We start from the raw sequence: 24,571 nt of genomic DNA, 5'->3' as shown, positions 1-24,571 counted from the left end.
TGGGAAAGTGGCCTAACCTCTCTGAGACACTGTTTAGTCATTAATAGTATGGGTTTAACAACTCATTGGGTTATTTTGAGAATGAATGAGATACTGCATGTAAAAGGCTTTGTAGAGTGGAGCCCTTGTAAACATGGGCTAATATTATATAATGTTAATCGCTTATACACAAACACATACAAACAGAAAGGGTATGACTTTAGCTTAGCAGATAAACTCTGGACAAAGCAAATAGCTGTGAAAATATGGTTTATCTAGTATCTGTCCCTCTCACTAGAAAGAAGCAACGATATCAGCATTGCATAGTGACACCTAAGAATAATTATTGGTAATAACATAACATAATAACTCACATGCTGGTGAGTGTGTGGGGAAAGGGTTATTGTATAAACTTTCGGTAGGACTGTAAGTCATCTCAACCTTTTTGCTAAGTAACAAGGCACAATTTATTAAAATTTGAAGTGTATATACCATTTGATCCAGCAGTTCCTCTCTGGGAGTATATCTGACATCAGTAAAAGTACCAGTGTAAAAAGATATATATAAGTACATTTACTGCATCATTTATAGTAGCAAAAACATTGGAATAACCTAAATGTTCATTAATAGAGAAATCGTTGAATGGAATGTGATATATCTATACCATGATATAGTAAGCATCTTTTAAAATGGAAACGATGTAAAGGTGTATTACAGATTTGCAATGATGTTCATGATATACTCCTTCAATATTCTTTTAACAAGCATTTGCTGAGCCACCTAATAAGTTCCAGGCCTTGTTCTATGCCCTAGGGATACAGTGATGAGCAAAACAGTCAAAATCCCTGTCCACATGCCGCTAAAATTCTAGTGGGGAAACAAATGCTCAGTAAACAGCAAATACAAATATAACATAATGTTAGATAATACTACATGCTGGGAAGAAAAATAAAGCAGGGAGAAAGGGACAGATAGTGATAGGTGGCTCCATTTTGGATAGAATGGCCAGAGAAGGCCTGTCTGAGGAGATGACATTTGGAGAAACACCTGACTGAAGTGATAGAGAGGAAAAACCAAAACCAATCCCACTGCCGTCAAGTCGATTCCAACTCATAGAGACCTTGTAGGACAGAGTAGAACTGCCCAGTAGGGTTTCCAAGGCTGTAAATCTTTATGGAAGCAGACTGCCACAGCTTTCTCCCACGGAGCAGCTGGTGGGTTCGAACTGCCCACCGTTCAGAACCGAGTGCTTAACCACTGGGCCACCAGGGCTCCTTGATAGAGAGGACCAGCAGAATATTTGGGAACATCATGTGTAAAGGGCCTGAGGTTGAGCATGCTTCGTGGGCCCTGGGAAAAATCAAAGAGTGAACAAAGTTCATGCTAGCACAATATGTAGCCAGTGATACCATTTTGTTCTTTTTCAAGTCTGTATACATTCATATGTGTTTGTATATGCAAAGTAAATAGTATGAAATTGTAAATGGGAACTACATCAGAGGGCAGTTGGGAGGGGAAATTTTTAATTAAAAAAAAAAAAGGTATTGGGAGTGGTGGATGGGCCCCTTTGGGGGCTCCTTGAGTAATGGCTTCCAGACACCAGAAAACCAGTGCTCCCCATCATATTTCTCTCTCTCCAGGTGACACTGAAGACAGGAGGGGCCCAGGTCAGAAGCCAGGTGGGTTCTGCTGAATCTGTCTTCTACTTTGGAACAGGAGTCCTTTGACCCCATTCCTTCCTTCCCTTTTCTCCATTCAATTCATGTTTCTCCTTCCAGGCGCTGACCTGGCCTCTGCTCCTGGGCAGGGAAGCTATGGGCCTCCTGTACGCAGGGCCTCCGAGGCACGAATGAGCTCAGCTGGCCGGAATTCAGAGAGCTGGAACCACGGGCCCGGTGGGGCTGCTGGTGACTCCAGCCAGAGCCCAGGAGGTGAGAGAGATGGGCAAATCCAGACAGACCTCCAGGAGGAGGAGAGCTAGAAGGGGCTGGTGGGGGGAGTTATCATTTATTCATTCAGTATTTATTGAGTCCCGGCTGTGTACCATGTTCTGTTCTAGATGCTGGTTCTAGTCCATAGTAGAAGAAAGACAGGGTTCAGAAACAATTCTGACTCCAGACATCTATAATTTAGGTTATGTCCTGTTCTTGATCTAGTGCCATATGCACAAAAAACACCTGAAGTTCTTGCCCTCCTCCCAGGAAACCACCTGGGGAAAATGCCCTTTGGCTGTGAACAAAGCAAGGACGTGTCACTGTCAGATCCAACTAAGTTCTTCCCTTGGCAAGTGGCCTCTGGTGTCCTGAGATCGGGTGGATCAGTGTGGCCAGGATGTCGCTCATGGATACTCATCAGGTGCCCAGCTCTTCCGGCTTCACTCCCAATGGATTTATTTGACAAGAGTGCCCACTGGTGGGAGTCCTTGATTTCTGGACTTTGAAAGAAATACCTACTAGATGGGGAGCTTTATATCCCATAACCTCCTGTGTGAGACCTCGAAGCAGCTTCATGTCTTTTGTAGAGGATGAGTCTAAGTCAGATGGGCTGAATGTTTAGGTCCCATGTTGACCTCTTGCCTTTTCTTCCTAATTTGTGGGTTTGTATGTCTTAACACTTCAGTCCCTTTTCTTCTCGGTGAGAAGGCTTGAGCACATACCTTGTACTTAATCTGCTGCTCAGACCCCCTAATTCACCTAAGGTTCTGATGGACAGAGAAAGATGGATTTCTCAGATCTGCAACATCACAGAATTGGATATGTACTATATGCCAGGTGCTGTTCCAAGCTCTTCATATACATTGTCTCATTTAATCCTTGCCACACCCCGTAAATCCATGTATGAGACTTTTATTCTCCTCATTTTACAGATGAAGAAACTGAGGCTCAGAAAGGTGAAACCACTTGCCCTAGGTCACACAACCAATAGTTGGTTAGAATGGGACTAAAACCCATATCTGTCCAACTCCAAAGCCTGTGCTCTTAGCCTCTGTATTATTTTGTTTCCTGAAGAAAAGGACAGTTACACAAAATCCATGAATAGGATGTTGCCCCTCCAGAGTCAATGTAATGTTCCTTTCATCCACAAAGCTTCTAGCATCCACCAGGGCTGAGTTAATTCCTTCTTCTCTGAGTTCCCAGAGTACTGACACACAGCCCTAATGCAGCATTTATCATGTCTAACACATATTACAGCCTGAATCTCTCTTCCCGGTCTGACATCAGGGACATGGCTCACTCTGTTAATTCATTATGTCTCCAAATATTTACTGAGTACCTTAGACATAATTTTAGCCCTTTCTCCTCATTTCCCAGCCTATAATAAGGTTCCTGGTTAATTGTAGGCTCTTAAAAGTTTACAGATTTGAATTAATAGTTAATAACAGTGATAGTAGCTCAAGTTTACTGAGCACCTACTTTGCACGAGGCACTTGGCATATACTATCTCATGTAACCCTCACGACAGCTCTTTGAGGGTAGGTACTACCCTAATCATCCTCATTTAATAGATGTGTGTTGTTGTATGCCATCGAGGCAATTCTGACTCATAGTGACCCTATATGACAGAGTAGAACTGCCCCATAGAGTTTCCTAGGATGTAATCTTTGTGGGAAAAGATCACCAGGTCTTTTCTCCCACGAGCTGCTACGCGGGTTTGAACCACAGGCCTTTCAGATAGCAGCCGAACACTTAACCACTGCACCACCAGGGCTCTAGATGAGGCATAACCCATTGTTGCTGAGTCAGTTTTCAACTCATAGTGACCCTATAGGACAGAGTAGAACTGCCCCATAGGGTTTTCTAAGCTGTAATCTTTATGGGAGAACATAGCCAGGTCTTTTCCCCTGCAGAGCCGCTGGGTGGGTTCAAACCACTGACCTTTCCGTTAGCAGCCAAGCGCTTAACAATTGCACCACCAGGGCTCCATAGATGAGACATAGACAGGTAAAAAAAAAACTTGCCCAAAATCAGACAAAAGTAATAGCAGGGCTGGTATTCAGACCCAGGCAGTCCATGTACAAACTCTGTGCTCCCAACTGGTCTGCTATAACTCCCACTTCAGGAGCTGAGAGCAACTCAGTGTGACAAATTCCCAGTAAAACTCCTCTGCCCTAGGACTTAATCCTGGAATCATACCCAGTGCAGAAACCCCTACAGAGCTTCTCTGAGAGGGGCTTGATCGTCCTCTGCTCATACACTCTCTGAAATGGGGAACTCACTATGTCACCAAACAGCCCATCCCATTGCTGATGGACTCCAGCTGTCGTTTACACATTGTTCATTCAACAAGTACTTATTAAACACCTACTACATGCCAAGTCTTATATTAAATGCTGGAGATAAAGTCCCTATGGCACAGTGGTTAAGAGCTACCTCTGCTAACCAAAAGGTCGGCAGTTCGAATCCACCAGCCACTCCTTGGAAACCCTATGGAGCAGTTCTGCTCTGTCCTGTATGGTCACTATGAGTTGAAATCGACTCAACAGCATTGGGTTTGGTTTTGGTTATATGCCTGCCCGTGACGGAGGCAGGATCACGGAACCTGAGCTTTTAGCATCCAGGCCACTGCTGTGATTTGCCCAGGGTGTCTGAGCACTGAAAAGAGAACTCGTGGAGGGGAGGAGAAGAGTGCCTGAAAGAGCTGAGAAGATACAGGGGCTGCTGCATTTGGTCCGCCTGCCTGCTGGTGGATCCCAAGCTTGTTTCTGCTTTTTCTCTCGATCTGAAACATGACGAGCTGCTTCCTTCTTTCCTCCTACAGGTTTGAGACTGGCCAACTCAGTCCAGGCCTCCAGACCTGTCCCTGCCTCAGTGCAGAGCCCAGCACCTGCTCAGCCTGGGCAGCCAGGTACCTGTGATTCAACTCTGCATGTATTATCTCATGTAACCCTCACAACAGCTCTTTGGGTGTAGGTGCTATCATAATCATCCTCATTTAATAGATGAGGCATGTTGTTGTGTGCCATCGAGGCAGTTATGACTCATAGCGACCCTATAGGACAGAGTAGAAGTGCCCCATAGGGTTTCTAAAGCTGTCGTCTTTATGGGAGCAGATCACCAGGTCTTTTCTCCCATGGACCTGCTGGGAGGGTTTGAGCTCACCCAGGCTGTCACTCAACTGTGATCTCAATACCTCCATCCCTGTTTGCAGAGCCCACTGGGCTTTCTGTAAAGCTGTAGACACTACTAAATCCTAAGCTCTGGTAAGACCCTCCAGGTGAGCAATTCTCTGGGCTTGGAAGCTTGGATGTGTGTCTTATCTACCAAAATGCGAGAAGTGACAGTTCTTCATTGGTCAGTGTTTCCACCTTCAGACATTGTCATTCCACATCCACAATCTGTAGCCATATGCACTACCCTCTTACCTCCTTAACATTGCTCTTCAAGTTGACTCACTTTAACAAATACAATTGAGAGAAGTTACTATCAAAAACTGTCTCTCAAGGAAATTTTAAGGAATTGGACTTTAATAAAAAGACAAATGTTTCCAGAAGGATAGTGTGAGATTAAAAGAAGTGGTGAGCAAAGAAATTGGTAACAACATGGGAAAAGTCAAAGCAAATATGGATTATGTGCAACAATAGAAACAATCTCTAATTCGTACAGTTGTAATTTCATTAAGTTATTTTACAAGAAACCTATAATAGTGGCATAAATGGGAAGCCAGTATTCCTTAGCATAAAGAGAGGGTAATTATAAAAATAAATGTAACAAAAATACGACAATACAATGAAACGCTAGGTACTCTGGCCTGCTAGGTTCTAGGTTCCAGACCTGAAATCTGCTCTGTCTTTGTTCAAAAGAGAAATTTGCAAAGGTGAGAGAGGTGTCAAAGACAAGGTAGCATCCAAATGAGACTTTCTCCGTGAAGAGTCAGTCTTGAAAAGCAATGGAAACCCAAATGACTTTCTCACTGTGTAACTAAATGTTACTTAATGCCCATCCCTGTGGCTCCCTCAAGTCCCATACTTTGGGAAATGTAGTTGTAAAGAATCCAGCTGGACCAGTAATGACCCTGCAGCCATGGTGAACCCAAAGCATAAACTTGCCTGTCATCTCACAAGTAGTCAATTCCTACTCCATTTGTTCATCAACCTCATAACTCCCTGTGAAACATGAAGAGCAGGCATTGCCATCCCCATTCCACAGATAAGGAGGCTGAGGCTCAGGAAGGTCCTACAGTGCGGGGGCTTGCACCTTGGCCTTTTTGACCTCAGAATCCTCAAATAGGGCTGTCCCTGCAGGCCCAGCTACCTCTGCACATCTCCTGTTGCCGCGGGCCTGTGCCCACACCCGGGAAATGAGGGGAGAGAGTGGTGAGCACACACTAATGTCGCTTCCTCTTCTCTGGCCATCTTTCTCTCTTCTCCCACTTAGGACCTCCAGGAGGCAGCAGACCTGGCCCCGGGCCTGCAGTACGCTTTCCAGATCAGAGGCCAGGCAAGTGTTTGCTTCTTCCCATGCCCGCACACAGGCGACCCCTTCCCTCCCACTTCCGCTCGAGAGAACAGGGGCAGCCAGACCTCGGCCCCGTCTGCACCCTGAGACCGACCTCATGAGCTCTAAGGGTCCCTCTGATTCCAAAACTCCAGATGGTCTATGGATTTGAAAGAAAATGCCCATTCACGTAGTGGGTAAGAGCACAGGAGCTGGAGCCCAAATGCCTGTGTTCAAGTCCCAGTGCCTTCATTTTCTAGCTGTGTGACCCTGGGCAAGTGATATTATTTCTCTGAGCCTCAGTTTCCTCATCTGTAAAATGAGAGTAGTACTAAGACCTACCTCACAGGGTTGTTGGGAGGATTAAACTAACAGATTCATGGTAAACTTTAGCACATTACCTGGACTATTAAGTCCACCCCAAGTGACAGGGATTAATACATAATGATATATATGCGCCATCATTATCATGATCATCATCCATGATCTTATCTACAACTTATTCAGTGCTTTGTAATGCACCAAGCACTGTTCTAAGTGCTGTATACATGTTAGATAATTTTTTTAAAATAATAGCTACTATTATTTGTGCGTGGAACCCTCGTGACGCAGCAGTTAAGAGCTATGGCTGCTGACCAAAAGTTTGGCAGTTCAAGTCCACCAGCTGCTCCTTGGAAACCCTATGGGGTGCTTCTTCTTTGTCCTATAGAGTCCCTATGAATTGGAATCGACTCAACAGCAGCAGGTTTGGTTTGGTTTTTTTGTGCACCTTCAGGTGTTATAATTCCCATTTTACAGATGAGAGAACTGAGGCTCAGAGACATTAAGTAACTTGCCCCAGGTCACACAGCCAATTCAACCCACACTTTCCGGCTCCAGAGCCCATACCCAGTCAGGTCTGTCTTGCCTATATTTGAACCAGCTCCTGGGGCTTGTTGTAAAACACAAATTCTAAGGCCCCACTGCCCAGCCCCATTAGGGCCAGGTAGGGCCCAGGAACCTGCATTTTTATAAGCTTCCCGAGGTGGCTTTGACCAGGGCAGTGTTCTGAGAACCAGTAAAGGACAGAGTGCACCTCTCCGTCAATTGGAAGTGGTAACCCTCCCTGCAGGGCAGGGGGTGATCCTGGTGTCATGTCTGCAAAGTACCTGGCGCACAGTAGGTAAAGCTAGAGCAGTTGCTGCTGCTGTTGTTAGGAAGCAGTGGATCAGCTGCCTCTTTCCTGTCCTCTCCCCGTCCCCCTGCAGAGGTGACTCCGAGTGACCCCGGCTATCCAGGAGCCGCTGTCGTACCTCGGGAGGAGAGAACGGGGCCAGCTGGGGGCTACCCAGCGGTCGGAGCCAGGGAGGACCGAGTGGGCCACCCACCCGGCCCCTATTCCCAAGCCACTGCTGCTGCCCCTCCACCTGCCGCAGCCCCCACCCGCCAGCCCCCACCCCCGGAAGAGGAGGAGGAAGAAGCCAACAGCTACGATTCGGATGAAGCAAGTAGGAGGCACATAACTGAGCAGTGTCAGGAAAGTAGCTTCAGGGTCGCCCCAGCGAAACAGGAATGGCTCCGGGCACATCCCCATACACCCCAGACCCTCAATATGCTACCCCAGTAAATGCATTGAAGGAGCCCTGGTGGTACAGTGATTAAGCGCTTGGCTGCTAACTGAAAGATTGGCAGTTCGAACCCACCAGCCGCTCTGCAGGAGAAAGATGGTGGCAGTCTGCTTATGTAGGGACTACAGCCTTGGAAACCCTATGGGGCAGTTCTTCTCTGTCTTGTAGGGTTGCTAAGAGTCAGAATCAGGTGAACAGCAACAGGTTTTAATAAATGTATTGCCTAAGTTACAAAAACATGTTTATGCTACTAAATTCACAAAATGATATCAGCTTTCTAAAGAATAGATGCTGTTTTTTTGTTGTGGTAAAATATGGGTAACATAAAATTGACCATTTTAACCATGTTCAAGTGTACAATTCAGTGGCTCTAAGTACATTCACGATGCTCAGCCTGGCACTTCCTCAAGTTAAACACAGAGTTACCAAATGACCCAGCAATTCCACTCCTAGGTATATATATTTTAATAGTTTTCAAAGCTTTTCAAAGTATGTCTTCAACAATAATTTGTAATCATGATTTTTAAATTGCTGGACATTTCCGCTAGCACCCGTCCAGTTAGTGACTCAGTAAGTGCCCACTCTGTGCCTCTGCCACCCTAAGTCTCGTTATCCAGGGAAGCAACTGCCATGTCTGCCACACATATGCACATAAAGACAACTTAGACAAGCACATGCACACTCACACTTGCACACACACCTGTGGATATGCATGCATGCACACACACACGTGTACACACTCACAAACACCTGTGCATATGCAGATATGCATATAAACTCAGCACATGCATGCACACAAGCACACACATAAACACACATGCACTCACTTGCACACACTGGTAATGCATGCACACACACGTCACACACATGTACACATTCACGCATGCATGTACACACTCGCACACAAGCACATTCATAAACACACATAAATGCACACACGCACATGTGCACACACAAACAGAATACACACATACCCTAGTGACGCTTCTCCTGTGTATGCCTGGGAGCTGCAGAGGAGAACTGGGCCGGCGTTAGTGAGCTGGAGGGAGGCATGGATGGGCAAGTGGATTCAATATGTGTTACAAGGATGGGGATGGGGTCTCCAAGAGCTCCCTATCAAGTGGAGAGACTGGACCTGCATAGAAGAAATGGACCAAAGGCCACGGCCAATGGCGTCGCCTCGACCCGTTGTGCCACCTCTTCTCATTGGAAAGTGGGAAGCAGAATGCGGCGTCCCATGTGAGGCTGAGGGGAGGGCTAACTGAGATCCCTCTTGGGAAAGTACTTTGTAAACTGGAGCTTATGATTATTACATAGTGCCAAGCACCCGTAAGAAATTTCTGTTGTGTGATATGGACATCAGAGATGGTAAGAGTCAACACCTGTTGAGCGCTTATTTTGTGCCAGGCACTATTCTAGGTGTGTTATGTGCATTCGCTCATTTAATCTCCTCGACAGCCCTGTGAATAGCTGCTTTTACTGTTTCTGCTTTACAGGTAGGGAGGCCAAGGCTCCGAGAGGTTTAGGGCCTTGTCCAAGCTCCCACGCTAGGGAGTGGAGGAACTGACAGCCAGTCACTACACTGGAGCTGATTCGAGGCAGATCTAGGGGAAGTGTCCAGCTGCCTCTCTGACCCCCTGCTCTCCTACGGGTCGTGTGTCTGTAGTCTCAGGGGAAAGCACAGCGTCCACCTCTGCCTTGTCAGCCACGGGCCTTTCTGCTCCAGAAATACTCTGTCCAGGCCACCTCTCTGCCTTTCCTCATGCTGGTCCTCTCCCTGGACCACCAGCCACTGCTCCCTCCATCTGCCTTAAATGCCTCTCTACCGACCCACCAAGCATAGATGACCCCCTCCCAACCTTGCACTTGTCCCTGTTACTAGCTTACCCCAGTGATTTATAACAAGTCTGTCTTCATACTCAATTCTGTACTTCTCACTCACTCATTTCTATATTTAAAAAGTGTTTATTGAGCACCTTCTGGGTGTCTCACGTCCCTGGGTGGTGCAGACAGTTAACATGCTCAGCTGCTAACTGAAAGATTGGAGGATCGAGTCCACTCAGAGGTGCCTCAGAAGAAAGGCCTGGAGATGTACTTCTGAAAAATCAGCCATGAAAACCCTATGGAGAACAGTTCTACTCTGACACACATGGGGTCGTCATGAGTTGGAATAGACTTGACAGCAATTGGTATTTCACAAGTGACTCACTGTTCTAATTGCTAGGAATAACACAGCAAACAAAGGCAGACAAGACTGCTGATCCAATGGAGTGAGACAAACAGTTAACATACCAGTGAGTGAATATCAAATAGAGTTAGAGCACCAGGAAGAAGATAAAATAGGAAGAGTGATGGTAAGGGTGTCTGTTTTAGATGCGCCACAGAGGGCTTCTCTGAGGAGGTGATATTTAAGCTGAGACTTGGAGAATGGGAAAGTGCCAGCCATGTGAGGATCTAGAGGGAGAGCATTCTAGGCAGAGGGAACTGCAAATGTGAAGACTCATTTATCCCTTCAGCAAATAAATGAGCAACTACTATGTGTCCTGTTGGCGCAGTGGTTAAGAGTGGTTAAGAGGTCGACAGTTCAAATCCACCAGCCACTCCTTGGAAACCCTATGGGACAGTTCTACTCTGTCCTATAGAGTTGCTAATGGTTGAATTGATTCGACGGCAATGGGTTTTTTTTTGGGGGGGAGGGGTCGTTTATGTGTCCCGTGCTGCGCACAGTGGGGACACAACAGTGAACACGACAGCCACAGCCCTATGGTGCTGTCAACCTGGCAGGACAGGAAGCCATTAACTAGGCGACTGCACAACTGATTAAATGATCACTGATGTGCAGGCGGCTCCAAAGAAGAGGGAGGTCTACCAGGATGGGGTGTCCCGAGTCTTCCTGTCCTCTCTAGGCTCAGTGCCTAGCCCAGACTGGGCACATAGTAAGTGCTCTGGAAATGTTTGTTGAATGACTAACGAATCTTCTCTGGGGTCTTGTCTCTGCCCGCCTCAGCCACCCTGGGTGCCCTGGAATTCAGCCTTCTCTACAACCAGGACAACAGCTCCCTGCAGTGCACCATCATAAAGGCCAAGGTGGGTGAGGGGGCAGGCTGGGGACCACTCAGCTGTCTGATCATTCTAGGGAACTCAAGGAGGAGAAGGTTGCCAGGCCTGTCTCATGCTGTTGCTGGGTCCATCTGTGACAGTGACAGTGATGAGAAGAGGGAAAGAATTGCCCACGGCATCTTCCTTTGAGGGAGGCCTTCCTCTGGGGACCATCCCAGAGGGTCTCGCTGAACCACAGCCACCTCCCGGGAGCTGCAGCAGCCAGGCTCCCAGGGCAGAGCCGAGATTCGCCTAGCCTGTCCACAGCATCTCTGGAGGGGACCGCAGAGGTGCTGCCCAGGGGGTAATGACAGTGGGCCTGGCCTCGAACGGCCCCGTCCTGTGCACAGACTCACACGTGCGTGCATGCACATGTACATGCCCACACACTCACTCACATGCACACCCATGCACATGTACACATCCCAGGTGCCTGCCTGGCTCCTTCTGCTGGTGTGGCCATCAAGCTGGAGCGGCAGCCATGCTGTGGGCCTGCTGGGGCAACGCCAAGGAGACCACTGTGGGCTTCCTGGGATGGGGGGGCACACAAGGTGCAAGTGCATCTGCTCGTTCAGGCGTCAGTGAGCGGGCCCTGAGCACGCTGGGTGAAGGCGGAAACTGTCCAGGATCTCCCTGCCCCAACTCTGGTCCATGTGGAAGAACAAGCAAGGGCTCAGGAACCAGACCCCCTGCCACTTCCCAGCTGAGTGATATGGGAGAAGTTACTTCATCCCTCTGTGCCTCAGGGTGCCCAGCCCCGCCTTCTCCCCACCCTTACTATTCTGAGACCTCTCCTCCCCTCCTAGCAATAGCAATTGCACCTTTAAGGAGCACTTACGATGTACGGAGCACTATGCCAAGCACCCTACAGCGGGTATCACATCTAGATGAAGTAGGTACTGTTCTTATCCCCAGTTGACTGGTGAGCAGACTGAGGCTCAGAGAGGTTAAGAAACTTTACCTAAGGTCACACAGTCAGGAAGTGTCATGGCCAGGCTTTGAACCCTGTCTGCCTGATTCCAGGTCGCCTTCCACAATGCTGCTCTTCCTTCTCCCTCCCTGGAAGAGGAGCCCACAGGGGATGAATGGGCAAGACAAGGTGCCAGGAGCTGGGGCCATTGCCTCTGGCAGCTGAAACCCTCTCACCATTGCCTCCTTCTCTTGCAGGGGCTGAAGCCCATGGATTCCAACGGCTTGGCCGACCCCTACGTTAAGCTGCACCTCCTGCCGGGAGCCAGCAAGGTACCATATGGCTCAAGCCTTCTGCAAGCCAGGCACACAGGCCCTGAGGTTCTCCGCTCAGAGCCTAAAATAGCCTCATGTGCCCCCAAAGCCTCCTGGCGTGTGGCAGACCCTTTGTGAGGGGGGAGAGGTGGGCCAGGAGTCACTCTTCCTCGAGGGGCCAGGGTTCTGCCCATTTCTCCAACCAAGAAACCTGGGACCCACGAGAGAAGCAGGTGCCCTGATATGCCCTCACCTGCTCAAATACCTGCAGTGGCTCCCAGTGCTGCCCATGGCCCACCTCCCTCACCCACTCCATGCCCCAGCCAAACCCTCCTCATCTCTCCCTCAAAATGCACAATTCTCTGCAGATTTTAGGTCTCACCACCCCCGAGGATGTTCTATTACTGAGAGAAAATGTGCCCCTGCCCCTGTGCCCTTCCCCCCTCCAGCTCCCCTGCTGATCTTTCCTTTGCTTGGGGGAGGGAACATGGGGCACATTTCCCTCTCTTTGGATTGACCCACCCAGAGCACACGGCTGGGAACAGAAGTGTGCCGTCTTGGGTTTTTGTTTGCTTGCTTGCTTGCTTTGCTGTGTTAATTTGACATAAACCCCCCAAAAATCCATTGCCATCGAGTTGATTGTGACTCTTAGTGACCCTATGAGACAGAGTAGAACTGCCCCATAGGGTTTCCAAGGCTGTAATCTTTATGGAAGCAGACAGCCACATCTTTCTCCTGTGGAGCTACTGGTGGGTTTGAACCGCCCACCTTTCAGTTAGCAGTCGAGCACTTAACCGCTGCGCCGCCAGGGCTCCTTTAATTTGACATAGATGTCCTAAAAACAAGGGTGACTGCCCACATGGTCTCGGGGAAATGCCTGCTAAAAAATCTCCTCAAGTATCAACTGCTTCGGAAGAGTACGTACACACACACACACACACCCACACACCCCCCCACACACACACACCCACACACCCACACCCACACCCACACCCATACCCACACCCACACCCACACACACACACACACTTTGGATCAAAGAAGGACCATCACCTGGCCAAACTGTGAACCGTTTGGTCCCCACTCCTCCTAACTCACCAGTGACATTTGCTTCCCCTTGTGACTCCCCTTTGCCCACTCCTAAATCTAAGCCTGCTTTGCCAAAGAATCGGATGTGAATTACTCACTTGTTAGTGTAAATTAAATTTCTCACCAGACCACCCATTCTGGGTATGGTTGCATTTCTGGCCTTCTCTCTTAGAAGAAAATGAAAAACGTTGTCCCCTTTAAGGAATTTCAGGTATAGGAAGGTGATGCTTGGGGGAACATTGTCCCCTAATGTCCCCAGAAATTGTACCTTCACTGCCTAGGAGTGGGTGACTCTCATGGTCTGTAAATATTTTTTCTCAAAAGAAGTTGTCTTTGATTTCTTGTCTTAATTGTGAGTTCAAGGAAGGGGACCAGAGAGTGGAAGGATGAAGGGGTGCAGGGCCAGGCATTAATCCATTTGTCTGTAGCCTTCCACCTAGAGGTTACCCCCCTGACCCCGAGAACATGCATTTGGAGCAAATGAGCCCCTGGACACTCCAAGGGGGAAGCCACCCGCTCACCCCAAATCAGCCCAAAAGATGGGCTCCAGTGCTGGCTCCCTGCTGAGGCAGGTGTCTGTCTGTCCTTCTCTCTGGGCTGTAGTCGAACAAGCTTCGTACAAAAACCCTACGAAACACGCGGAACCCCGTCTGGAATGAGACCCTCATCTATCATGGCATCACAGACGAGGACATGCAGAGGAAGACCCTCAGGTACTGCCGGGCGGTGGGCCTGGAGGGAGGCGAGGGTACTGAGCTGGAAGAACTGAGATGGGGCACAGCCCTAGGGGCCCGTGCTTTAAAAAGGCCTCTGCTTCGTTGTGTCTTTTTTCTTTCTCCCTCTATAAAAACAATCTATGTTTCTGGTAGAAACTTTTGAAAATACAGAAAACAAACTGTTAACATGTTGGTGCCTGGACATCTAGTTTGTGTGTGTGTGTGTGCACACATGTATGTGTATGTATGTGTGTGTATATATAATTTTTTAACTTGAGTGTTTATAAAAACGCAGTATCCTTCTAAGTAGCCTGTCTCATCTAACAATATATTGATTGCATCTCATATTCTTCTATAATGTTGTATTAAATTGCATTTTAAATTATATATGTAATTAATGAATACATTCTTATTGTAAACATTTATAGAGAGAGCAAAGCTACTTTTAAATGTGTGTCCCCTTCCCCCAGCCTGGGTCTCCTTTCTTCCATGAGTGTATGCGTGTATATACAGTCGACCCCCTGTATCTGTGGGTTCCGAATCTGCAGATTCAACCACAGATCGAAAACATTTACAAAAAAAAGACTTTTTTTCGTGTCATTATTCCCTAAACAATACAGTATAACAACTATTTACATAGCCTTTACATTGTGCTAGGTATTATAAGTAATCTAGAGATGATGTGCATAGGTTATATGCAAATACTAAGCCATTTTATATAACGGACTTGAGCAGCTGTGGATTTTGCTATCCTCAGAGGTCCTGGAACCAATCCACCAGGGATACCAAAGGACAGCTGTATGTGCACATCCCAACAGGATATGTATATATGTGTATGTATATATACACACACATACACAGATATATACATACATATCTATTATATGCATAGGCATTTACATATATTATTATTTAAAACAGAGAGAGTATTATGCCGTATTTATCTGGAACTTGCTTTTTTTCATAACCATATATCTTAGAGTTATAGCCACGAGAAGATACTTAGATCTATCTAATTTTTAACTGCTTCACAGTATTCCACAGTAAGTCTTTATCACAGATCTAAAAAAAAATTTTATTATTAACTACTACGAATATACAGAAAAGTACAAAACATAACAAACATCCATGAACCCAATACTCAGTCTTAAAAAATCTTAATAGTTAGCTGTATTTGCCTCAGCTCATTTTTTAAAGAAATCAGGCCCTTCGGATGCAAGTTGCAGCAGCCCAATCCCGTTCTCTTCCTTCCCTCTCCAAGGCTAAATGCTATCCTGAATTTTATGGTTATCGTTCCCAAGCATGTTTTATACTTCAGCTACATAATTATGCATCTAGAAAAAATACATGATGTTGTTTTGCATGTTTGTAAATTTCATGTAAACATTTAGCATTTGACTTAGCCAGTTCCCTATGGAGAGAGATTTAGATTATTTTCCACTTTTCTCTATTACAAGCAAGGTTGCAGCAAGCATCCTCATGCTTCCTTGTGTTCCTATGAGTATTTCCTTCAGATAGAAATCAAGGGGGAATAGTGCTGGATCATAGGGTATGTGGGTTTGGTTTTGTTTTTTCAATTTCTACAAGTCGTGCAAACTGCTTTCCAGATTGACTATTCCAAGCACGTTCCCACCAGCTATAATATTAAGGAAAAAATTTTTGTTGCAGTGTAACATCCGTTCAAAACAGTGCACATGTCATAAGTGGTATGTATGCGCTTACACAATGCAATTCGGTACAGCGATAAAAAGGACGCATTACTGCATATCTGGACGAATCTCACAGACAGAATGTTGGACAAAAGTAGCCAGATATAAATCAGTACTTACTGGATGTTTCCATTAATATGAAAGTCAAAAACAAGACAAATGAATCTATAGGACTAGAGGGATAATTAGGGTTTTCTGGAGGCTGGAATATTCTATATCTTGATCTGAGTGGTGGTCCCATGGGTGTAAACATACGTAAAAAATTCATAGAGCTATAAACTTAAAATGTGTGCTGTTTACCACATCTAAGTAATACTGCAATAAAAAAAAAAAAGTACCTGGCTCAAAAAAACCAAACCAAACTCATTGCCGTCAAGTTGATTCTGACTTCGCGTGACCCTATAGGACAGAGTAGAACTGCCCCATAGGGTTTCCAAGGCTGTAATCTTTACGGAAGCAGACTGTCACATTTTCTCCTGTGGAGTAGCTTGTGGGCTCAAACTGCTGACCATTTGGTTAGTAGCTGAGTGCTTTCACCACTGTGCCACCAGGGCTCCTTCCTGTACCTGGCCCAGTGCTCAATAAGCAAGACATTGTATTACTCCTGTACACATTACACTTTCCTTACCAGCATCAACCACAGTCCTCGGCACACAGTCAGACCTCAGTATATGCTCCCCTTTCTCATACCTTGTCTGTTGACCACAGGATCTCAGTCTGTGATGAGGACAAATTTGGCCATAACGAGTTTATTGGTGAGACCAGATTCTCGCTCAAGAAGCTGAAGCCCAACCAGAGGAAGAATTTCAATATCTGTCTGGAGCGGGTCATCCCAGTGAGTGTCTTTGCCCCGGGTCTGGTGCGGGGAGATGAGCTGGGGGTGCCGCCTTCCTCTGTGTCTGCAGAGGGGGACGTGGATCCACAGGCTGCCTGGCAGCACTTGGGGAAAGTTTCCAGCCAGAACGTTCCAGGTTGCCTCCTGCCTCTGCCTTTTACCAACCCTGTGCTAACATCACCTCTCTGAACGTCAGTGTCCCCCTTGGTGACACTGGGAAAGGCAGCATGGCCGGCCTGGCTTCAGAGCCCAGTTCATGGCGTTGGCCAAGGGAATGAGTGACTCTGAGGCTCAGTTTTCTTATCTGTAAATGGGCATTGTTGCAATACCTGCCTCATAGGAGGGTTGTGTGAAATAAAATAAGAAATCAGAACAGAACCTACCGAGTAATAAGCAGTCATGAATTGCTAAGTGTTGTTAGCACAGGAATAATTCTGTCTTGCCCACCTGTCAGTCATGAAGTCCGAAAGCATCATGCAGATAAGCAGAAGGCAGTGTAGCATCATGCTGAAGAGCATGGGCTGTGGAGCCCGACTGCCTGGGTTTGCATCCCGACTCTGCTGCTGACTGTGTAATCTGAGGCACATTACTTAACCTCTCTGGGCCGCAGTTTTCTCCACTGTAAAATGGAGATAATATAGTACCAACTGCACGGGCGCTTATGAGGATTAAGTGTGGTAGTATGTATAAAGCATTAGAACCGTTCTTATTACTGTTGTCCTCATCATTGTGAGATGTGGTACTTGCCCTTTGAGAAAGAGCGAGGACCAGATCGGGGTTCAGAATCACCTGTGGGTTCTGAAACCAGAGCTTTGCAAACTAAGATTTGTGGGCATCTCCCTTCGAGTAGAGTAAGACCTCAAAATAGGTATTTTTGATATCAGCCAGCCTGCACTTGCTTTACAAATAGGACAGATTAATCCCTGAATCAGGAAACACTGCCCAAGGTCACACGCGAGGCAGGGCTGTGCTAGAGCCCAGCCCTCCTGCAGCCCCCTACATCCCTGCAGCCCGAGGCGAGGGCTACCTCCCCTCAGGGAAGCCTTGGGGGCAAGAGGGAGAATCCTGGCACATCCTCCCACCAGATGGCCGGCTCAAGGATGGAATATCCGTGTGCCACGCCATGTTTTTAAAGCGCAGGCGAGGGAACCAGACACAGCAAGGAAAATTGCAAGGAAGCATTTACACCAAATGCCAGGCTCCAAACAAATCATTAAGGAAAACCCTGGGCGTGAAACACTTCCTGTGGGGCTTTGCCTGGTAACAGCTGGCTCTTCAGGTTTCTGTTCCTTTCCACATTCAATGAGCCAAGTTGTTCAGGACAGGGACCGGGACCCCGCCCCAGTCCTCAGCTCCTGGGTCTGCCCGTCTTACTGTGGTGGACACTGGCAGTCCCTGAGCCACAGGGGAGCACAGGGCAGGAGCGGCTATAGGAGAGCCAGGCGGGCGTGGGGCAGGAGAGGCTATAGGAGATCCAAGGGGCCGCGGGGCAGGAGAGGCTATAGGAAAGCCGGGGGCATGGGGCAGGAGAGGCTATAGGAGAGCCAGTGGGGCACAGGGCAGGAGAGGCTATAGGAGAGCTGGGGAGGGTGGGGCAGGAGAGGCTATAGGAGAGCCGGGGGGCGCGGGGCAGGGGAGGCTATAGGAGAGCTGGGGGTGGTGGGTGCGCAGGGCAGGAGAGGCCATAAAAGAGCCAGCGGGGCACGGGACAGGAGAAGCTATAGGAGAGCCAGGGGGGCGTGGGGAAGGAGAGGCTGCGGCGGCAGCTGCAGGACTTGCTGATTTTCTGCTCTTTGCCCTCCACCCTCCCACCACCACTGTCCCCCACTATGCCCCACTGAAGACTGGGACCTAGTAAGCGCTATCCCCTACTCTCTGAACCTCAGTTTTCCTCGTCTGTAAAGTGAGCAGATTGAATTTAACCAGTGGTTTTCAAACTGGATTCCCCAGACCCTTAGAATCCAGCAAAAGGACCTCATGAGCCTCGGAGCGAGAAGGCACCTTGTGGGCCAGATCCCAACCCCATGGCACTTCAACCAGAGCAGATGAAATCTTATCTGTTTTATGTACCGGAGTGCTCTGCTACTTACTGGCTGTGGGACCTTGAGCAAGTGGCTTACCCACTCTGTGCATCAGTGTCCTTGTCTGTAAAAGGGGGATGGTAATAGGATCCACACCGTAGGTGGTTGTGCAGTAACATGGTCTGCCACATGGCTTGTGTTATATACAGTTTAGCTGGAAAGGGGAAGCAAGAGGGCCACAGGAGGTTGGGGAAACCATCATCAGGAAGCTGGAGGCTAATGGGGAGTACAGGACTTCTGGTCCTTGTTTAGGGAGGTGAGCCTGTAGACAATGTTACCTTTCTTTTCTGTTTCCTTCTTCAAAGATGAAGCGTGCTGGGACCACTGGGTCCGCCCGAGGCATGGCCCTGTACGAGGAGGAGGTGAGCCCTGAGGGTACTGACGGCCACAGGCGAGGTGGACACTGCCTCTGCCTGGTCTGGCAGCTCCCTTCTCTCCCTTCCTGGCCCTTCCTCCACTCTCTCCACTCCCACCTGCCCTTTGCCTCAGGGCTCTAGAACATGAGACCAGAGTGGACCCTCTTCACACTGAATGAAGCTACTGAGGTGGGGGAGGCCCCCGCTCTCACATCTGAGGTGCATCCTGAGTTCCTGGGCCTTGTTGGCAGACTCTCTGCTGACAGTTCCATGTCACTGGAGCACTGGTGTGCCCCCACTTGGGGGTGTAAGGCGGGCTCTCGGAGCTGTGACTAGCAGGGGATGGGGTTGAACCAAACTTCCAGGCCCTCTGCCCAGGCCCCTCTTGTGACCCCAGGGACTGTGCTCATGATGAGACTGGTTGGCTCAGGGAAGTCTGAGAGCAGTCAATGATCGGTCTGGGACCAGCGTCAAGGCGCAGTCCTGGGTCAGAGCTAGGGTCAGTCAGTGACCAGGATCAAACCAACCTATGATCAGCATCAGGCCGGATCTGTGTCCAAGTCGAAGTAAAGCCAACCGCCCCCACCTGCCTCACACTGGCCCCCTTGGCTTTCCTGTCCCTCTGCCTCTCCAGTGCCCTCACCTCCATTTGTCCCTGCCTGGAGACTGGGCAGAAGCCCTGGTGGCATAGTGGTTAAGTGCTATGGCTGCTAACCAAAAAATCAGCAGTTCAAATCCACCAGGTGCTCCTTGGAAACTCTGTGGGGCGGTTCTACTCTGTCCTATAGTGTCGTTATGAGTTGGGATCGACTGGATGGCAATGGGTTTGGTTTTATTTTTTTTGGAGACTGAGCTGCAGCCACTGTCCACGGTGCTGACCTTTAGCAGGCCTGGCTCCTCCCGCCTTCACCGGCTCTTCCCTAATGCTTGCCACCCACGGTCCCCTCTCCTCCCAGGCCAACACAGCCTCTTCCCCACCCCCTGCAGCAGGTGGAGCGTATTGGTGACATCGAGGAACGTGGCAAGATCCTGGTGTCCCTCATGTACAGCACCCAGCAGGGAGGCCTTATCGTGGGCATTATTCGCTGCGTCCACCTGGCTGCCATGGATGCCAACGGCTACTCAGACCCGTTCGTCAAGCTGTGAGTCAATGTCTTGGGACCATGAGTGGCCCCTAATGGGGGACCCAGATCCTTGGAAAGGGAGAACCAGAGAGCTTCCCCAAGATCATTGTCCACTGAGGCCCAGAGAGGGGAAGGAACCTGCCCAAGGTCACACAGGGAGACTGAGGCCCAGAACTGGCTGAGGTGAAGCTGGAGTCTCTGTATGAGGAGCTTTGTGGCTCTGTCGCCTCCTGTGGAGGAGGGGCAATGTGCATGGTGTGGTACCCCAGCTGTGGCCCCCAGGAGTCAGCTGCATACCCCTCCAGCAGCTCAGAGCCCCACCACCAAAGAAGCAGTCTGGCTTTTCCCAGATTTAGTCTGAAATTGCTAAAAAAAAAAAAAAAAAAAAAAAAAAAACTTGGACTTTGGGGTTATTCCAGTAATCTCTGTCATACGGAATGAAACAGACTTGGTTATCTGTGTTAGCCCAGGTCTTCGGAGAAGAAGATGCTAGGGGGATTAAATATCCAAGGATTTTATTGGGGGAAATGCCTTTGCGAGGGAAAGTAGGGAGGGTGTCAGGGGCACTGGGAGAGCTGTTGGATCACAGTACAAATCTGACCCTGAGAGGAAGAGGAGGGAAGACAGATGGAAGCATCCTAGGTACAAGTTTGGCAGGGAGTCCTCGAGACAAAACTGGCCATCAGATGAGTACGCCTGCCTTGCTACCTCTGCTGTGCTCAGTCATGTCTGGGAGCGTGCCCTTGGCCCAGACATGGCGTGAATGTTCGAACACAGCTGCTGGGGCCTGCATTTGGAGATCTCGTGGTGCTTTCTGTCATGGTCTCCATTGTATCAACCTGAGATTCAATTCCTCTCTTTGCTAGTTGCTAGCTGTGTGACTATGAGCAAGTTATTTGGCCTCTCTGAGCCTCAGTTTCTTAACTAATAAAATGGAGACAATAGTTCCCTCTTATCTCCAAGAGTGGGCATAAGGTTCAAATGAGATATCATATGTAAAGCAATTGCAGTTGTGCCTGGGATAGAAGTTGATCTACTCTCTATAAAATTCTTCCTTGTATTTGGATAGCAAAATGTGTGTTTCCCCAGATAGACTTAAGAGCACAGACTCTGAATCTAGACCTCCTGGGTTTGAATCCCAGTTCTGATACCAGTTGCCATCAAGTTGATTCTGATTCATGGTGACCCCATGTGTGTCGGAGTAGAACTGTTCTCCGTAGGGTTTTCATGGCTGATTTGTTGGAAGTAGATCACCAAGCCTTTCTTCCGAAGTACCTCTGGGTGGACTCAAATTTCCAACCTTTCACTTAGCAGCCAATTGCATTAACCACTTGCACCACCCAGGGATAGTCTCTAATATTCTTTAGCTGTATTACCTTGGGCTCTTTTCTTAACCTCTCTGGGCCTCAATGTCCTCCTCTGTAAAATGGGAAGAGTGATACTGTGCATTAGTTCAGGTCCTCCAAAAAGCAGACACCAAGACAGGATTAGACGTGCAAGGGATTTATTGGGGAAAATGCCTGTGAGGGGAAACTAGGAGGAAGCCAGAGGACGCTGGCAGAGCCCACAGACTGTGATCCACGTCTGACCCCCTGTGGAGGAGAGAGAGAAGGAAGGAAGATTAGGGAGGAAGAGTCTTCGACAGTGGTGCAGTTCTAAGGAAGTTTCAACCAGGGCAATGTGGAATCCTGGAGGGCAAAGTCACCCATTGGAGGAGCCGTACATCTCCCAGGAATGGGCGGCCTCAACATCCCTGCCAGCTTAGTTGGTGGCTGGAAGCAGCCCGTGGGAAGCATGGCATTGGCCGGAACATGAGGGTGAATTCAGAGCCCAGCAGCTCAGTCAGTTTCTTCTCCTGCAGTTGGACATCTGAGAGGTGCATTTCCATGGTATCTGGTACATAGTAAGTGCTCAATAAATGCTTGCCGTTGTGATCATCAGTAATGACCATCACTAACATTACTCCTGGCAAAGGGTACTTATTAATGTTCTCTCCAGTCTGGGAGACACCCCACTCCCACCACAGTCTCTGATAACAGAAAGCAATACTTCCCTCAAGCCCTTGGCTGAAAAACAGGAGAGTGTGGGCGTTCCTCCAGACTTTCTTCGAGTGAGGATTTAGTTAACAGAAGACACGTATGTCAGGGGTGAATTTGATTTCCAAGAGCATTTTGGTTTTATGTTCTCATATGGCCTAAGAAAAAATTAGCTCCTGGATGCCACCCTGCCAGCCATTAATTCCCAGCCATATGCAGATTGGTTTGCTTAAATAATTCTCCCCGTCACCCACTCTCTCATCCAGCATCTTCCCAGGACTCGGTGGCAGCCTAAGGGGCACTAGATGGTGAACCAGCAGGCACCACCAGCCATGGCTCTCAGTTTGATCCATTGGGAGGACGTGGTGGCTGAGAGCACAGATTCTAGAAGAAGCAGAGCTGGCTTCAGATTCCAGATCCATCGTTTCCCAGCTGTGTGACCTGGAGCACATGTCTCAACCTGTCTGGACTGTCAGTTTCCTTATGTGTAAAATGGGGTGGTCGGAGTTCTAGCACCTAGGCTTTGTGTGAGGGTTAGATAGGCCCACAGTGCATGTCAGGCATTATCAGTGTTGCCTCACTTCCTAGTTTGTCCATCAGAGCCCTGGAAGGAGCCTCTGGGGTCTTCACAGCACTTTTCTTGTTCATTGAACTTCGTCCGAACAGCCTCTTTTGTCTCCTCTCAGCTGGCTGAAACCAGACATGGGAAAGAAGGCCAAACACAAGACTCAAATTAAGAAGAAAACCTTGAACCCTGAATTTAATGAGGTAAGGCTGCCCCATTGTTTGTTATGTCCTAGGATAGTGCCCAGGTATGAGGAAGACACAAACTCCCTACTAGAACCCTTGAAATCACTTTAGGAGGAAAAAAAGAGAAAAAACCTCTCTCATAGATCAGCCTGATTTATCTAAAGGAGAAGTCATGAGTTCCTTGTCACTGGAGGCAATCAAGCCTAAACCAAATGCCCACAGATTAGGAAAGCCATAGGGAGAAAGCTGAGTTTGGAGAGAGATTGAATTCATTCATCCCCAAGGTCTTTACCAATTCTAATAAATAGGGGCAGCAATGGCCTTGACCATCCACCCAGCTGGTGCTGCCCTCTCCTTCTCCCTTACTCCTCACATCCATCCAGTGCATCAAGTCCTACTGAAGCTACCGTCTATATACCTGCTGGCCATGCTCCTTCCTCTGTGTTCTCACTGTTACTGCCTTGGTTCAGTCCCTGGCATTTTACGCTTGGACCGTTGCAATAGATGCCTAACTTGCTTCCCTGTGTTTAGTACATCCTCCACATAAGTGTGAGCTTTCTAAAACACAAATCTGAATTTGTCACCCTCCTTTGCTAAATAACCCAAGAATGGGTCTAACTCGTCTCCCCCCATCCTGTGTCTCAGACACCACATCCTCAAGTCATTCTAAACTCCATGCAGGTCTCTGGTACACCTCTCAGCCTTGCCATCTGCTGATCTCTTGTCCTGCACTTCCTTCGTTTTCCTCCCTGGCAAACTCCTAGTCATCCCTCAAGACCCAGCTTAAGTGTTACCTCCTACAGAAACTCCTCATCCATTCATTGTGCATCTTTCCATCTTGTGCTGTTGCTCTGGACTTCCATCATCTGTTGGCAAGCCTGTCAGATAGTGGAGGTCCATGAATATCTGTTGAATTAACAGAGGATTGAATAGAGCAAAAAGTGGGAAAATGTTTAAGTTCTAATCTAAACCACCACCACCAATCTGTCAGTTTGTCGTACTGTGGTGGCTTGGGTGTTGCTATGATGTTGGCAGCTATGCCCTCGGTATTTCAAACACCATCTGGGTCACCCATGGTGGACAGGTTTCAGTGGAGCTTCCAGACTAAGACAGACTGGGAAGAAAGGCCTGGCAATCTACTTCCAAAAATAAGCCAATGAAAACCTTATAGATCACAACAGAACATTATCTGATCTAGTGCTACAATGTTGGAGATGGCACCGAACCAGGCTGTTGTACCTAAAGTCACCATGGGTGAGAGCTGACCTGACGGCAGTTAATAACAGCAACAGTAGCGTTCACACACATAGGGGATGTAGTGTGGGAACAGGCAGAGCCCAGAGAAACCACGCCACCGGTTAGATGAGCCCTTCCCATTCCCCGGTTATCTTTGGGCTAGTCCCCTGACTTCTGACTCATGAATTTGAAGTAAGGAACCAATTCCTGCTGCCCTGCCCTGCCCTGCCCTGGAGTCTGAACAAGTCACAAAATAAAAAAATCCAAATGGCCTATACATATAACAGTGGTAACTC

At 48.2% G+C, this 24,571-nt stretch overlaps 1 protein-coding gene across 1 annotated transcript in view; it reads left to right on the top strand.

The window, feature by feature from the left end:
* RPH3A (rabphilin 3A) overlaps window positions 1–24,571 on the top strand; it is a 184,272-nt gene that overhangs the window by 156,650 nt on the left and 3,051 nt on the right. Inside the window, exons 9-20 of the mRNA XM_004379062.2 lie at window positions 1,620–1,658; window positions 1,758–1,910; window positions 4,738–4,824; window positions 6,354–6,416; window positions 7,661–7,900; window positions 11,028–11,107; window positions 12,287–12,361; window positions 14,036–14,145; window positions 16,566–16,692; window positions 19,079–19,135; window positions 20,117–20,271; window positions 22,976–23,057. Of these exons, the coding sequence (XP_004379119.1) occupies window positions 1,620–1,658; window positions 1,758–1,910; window positions 4,738–4,824; window positions 6,354–6,416; window positions 7,661–7,900; window positions 11,028–11,107; window positions 12,287–12,361; window positions 14,036–14,145; window positions 16,566–16,692; window positions 19,079–19,135; window positions 20,117–20,271; window positions 22,976–23,057 (1,268 nt within the window). The remainder of the gene's footprint in view (window positions 1–1,619; window positions 1,659–1,757; window positions 1,911–4,737; window positions 4,825–6,353; window positions 6,417–7,660; window positions 7,901–11,027; window positions 11,108–12,286; window positions 12,362–14,035; window positions 14,146–16,565; window positions 16,693–19,078; window positions 19,136–20,116; window positions 20,272–22,975; window positions 23,058–24,571) is intronic.

This window comes from Trichechus manatus, unplaced genomic scaffold (assembly GCF_000243295.1).
Source record: "Trichechus manatus latirostris isolate Lorelei unplaced genomic scaffold, TriManLat1.0 scaffold00061, whole genome shotgun sequence".
Taxonomy (NCBI): Eukaryota; Metazoa; Chordata; class Mammalia; order Sirenia; family Trichechidae; genus Trichechus; species Trichechus manatus.
This window is presented reverse-complemented; position numbering and strand designations above follow the sequence as displayed.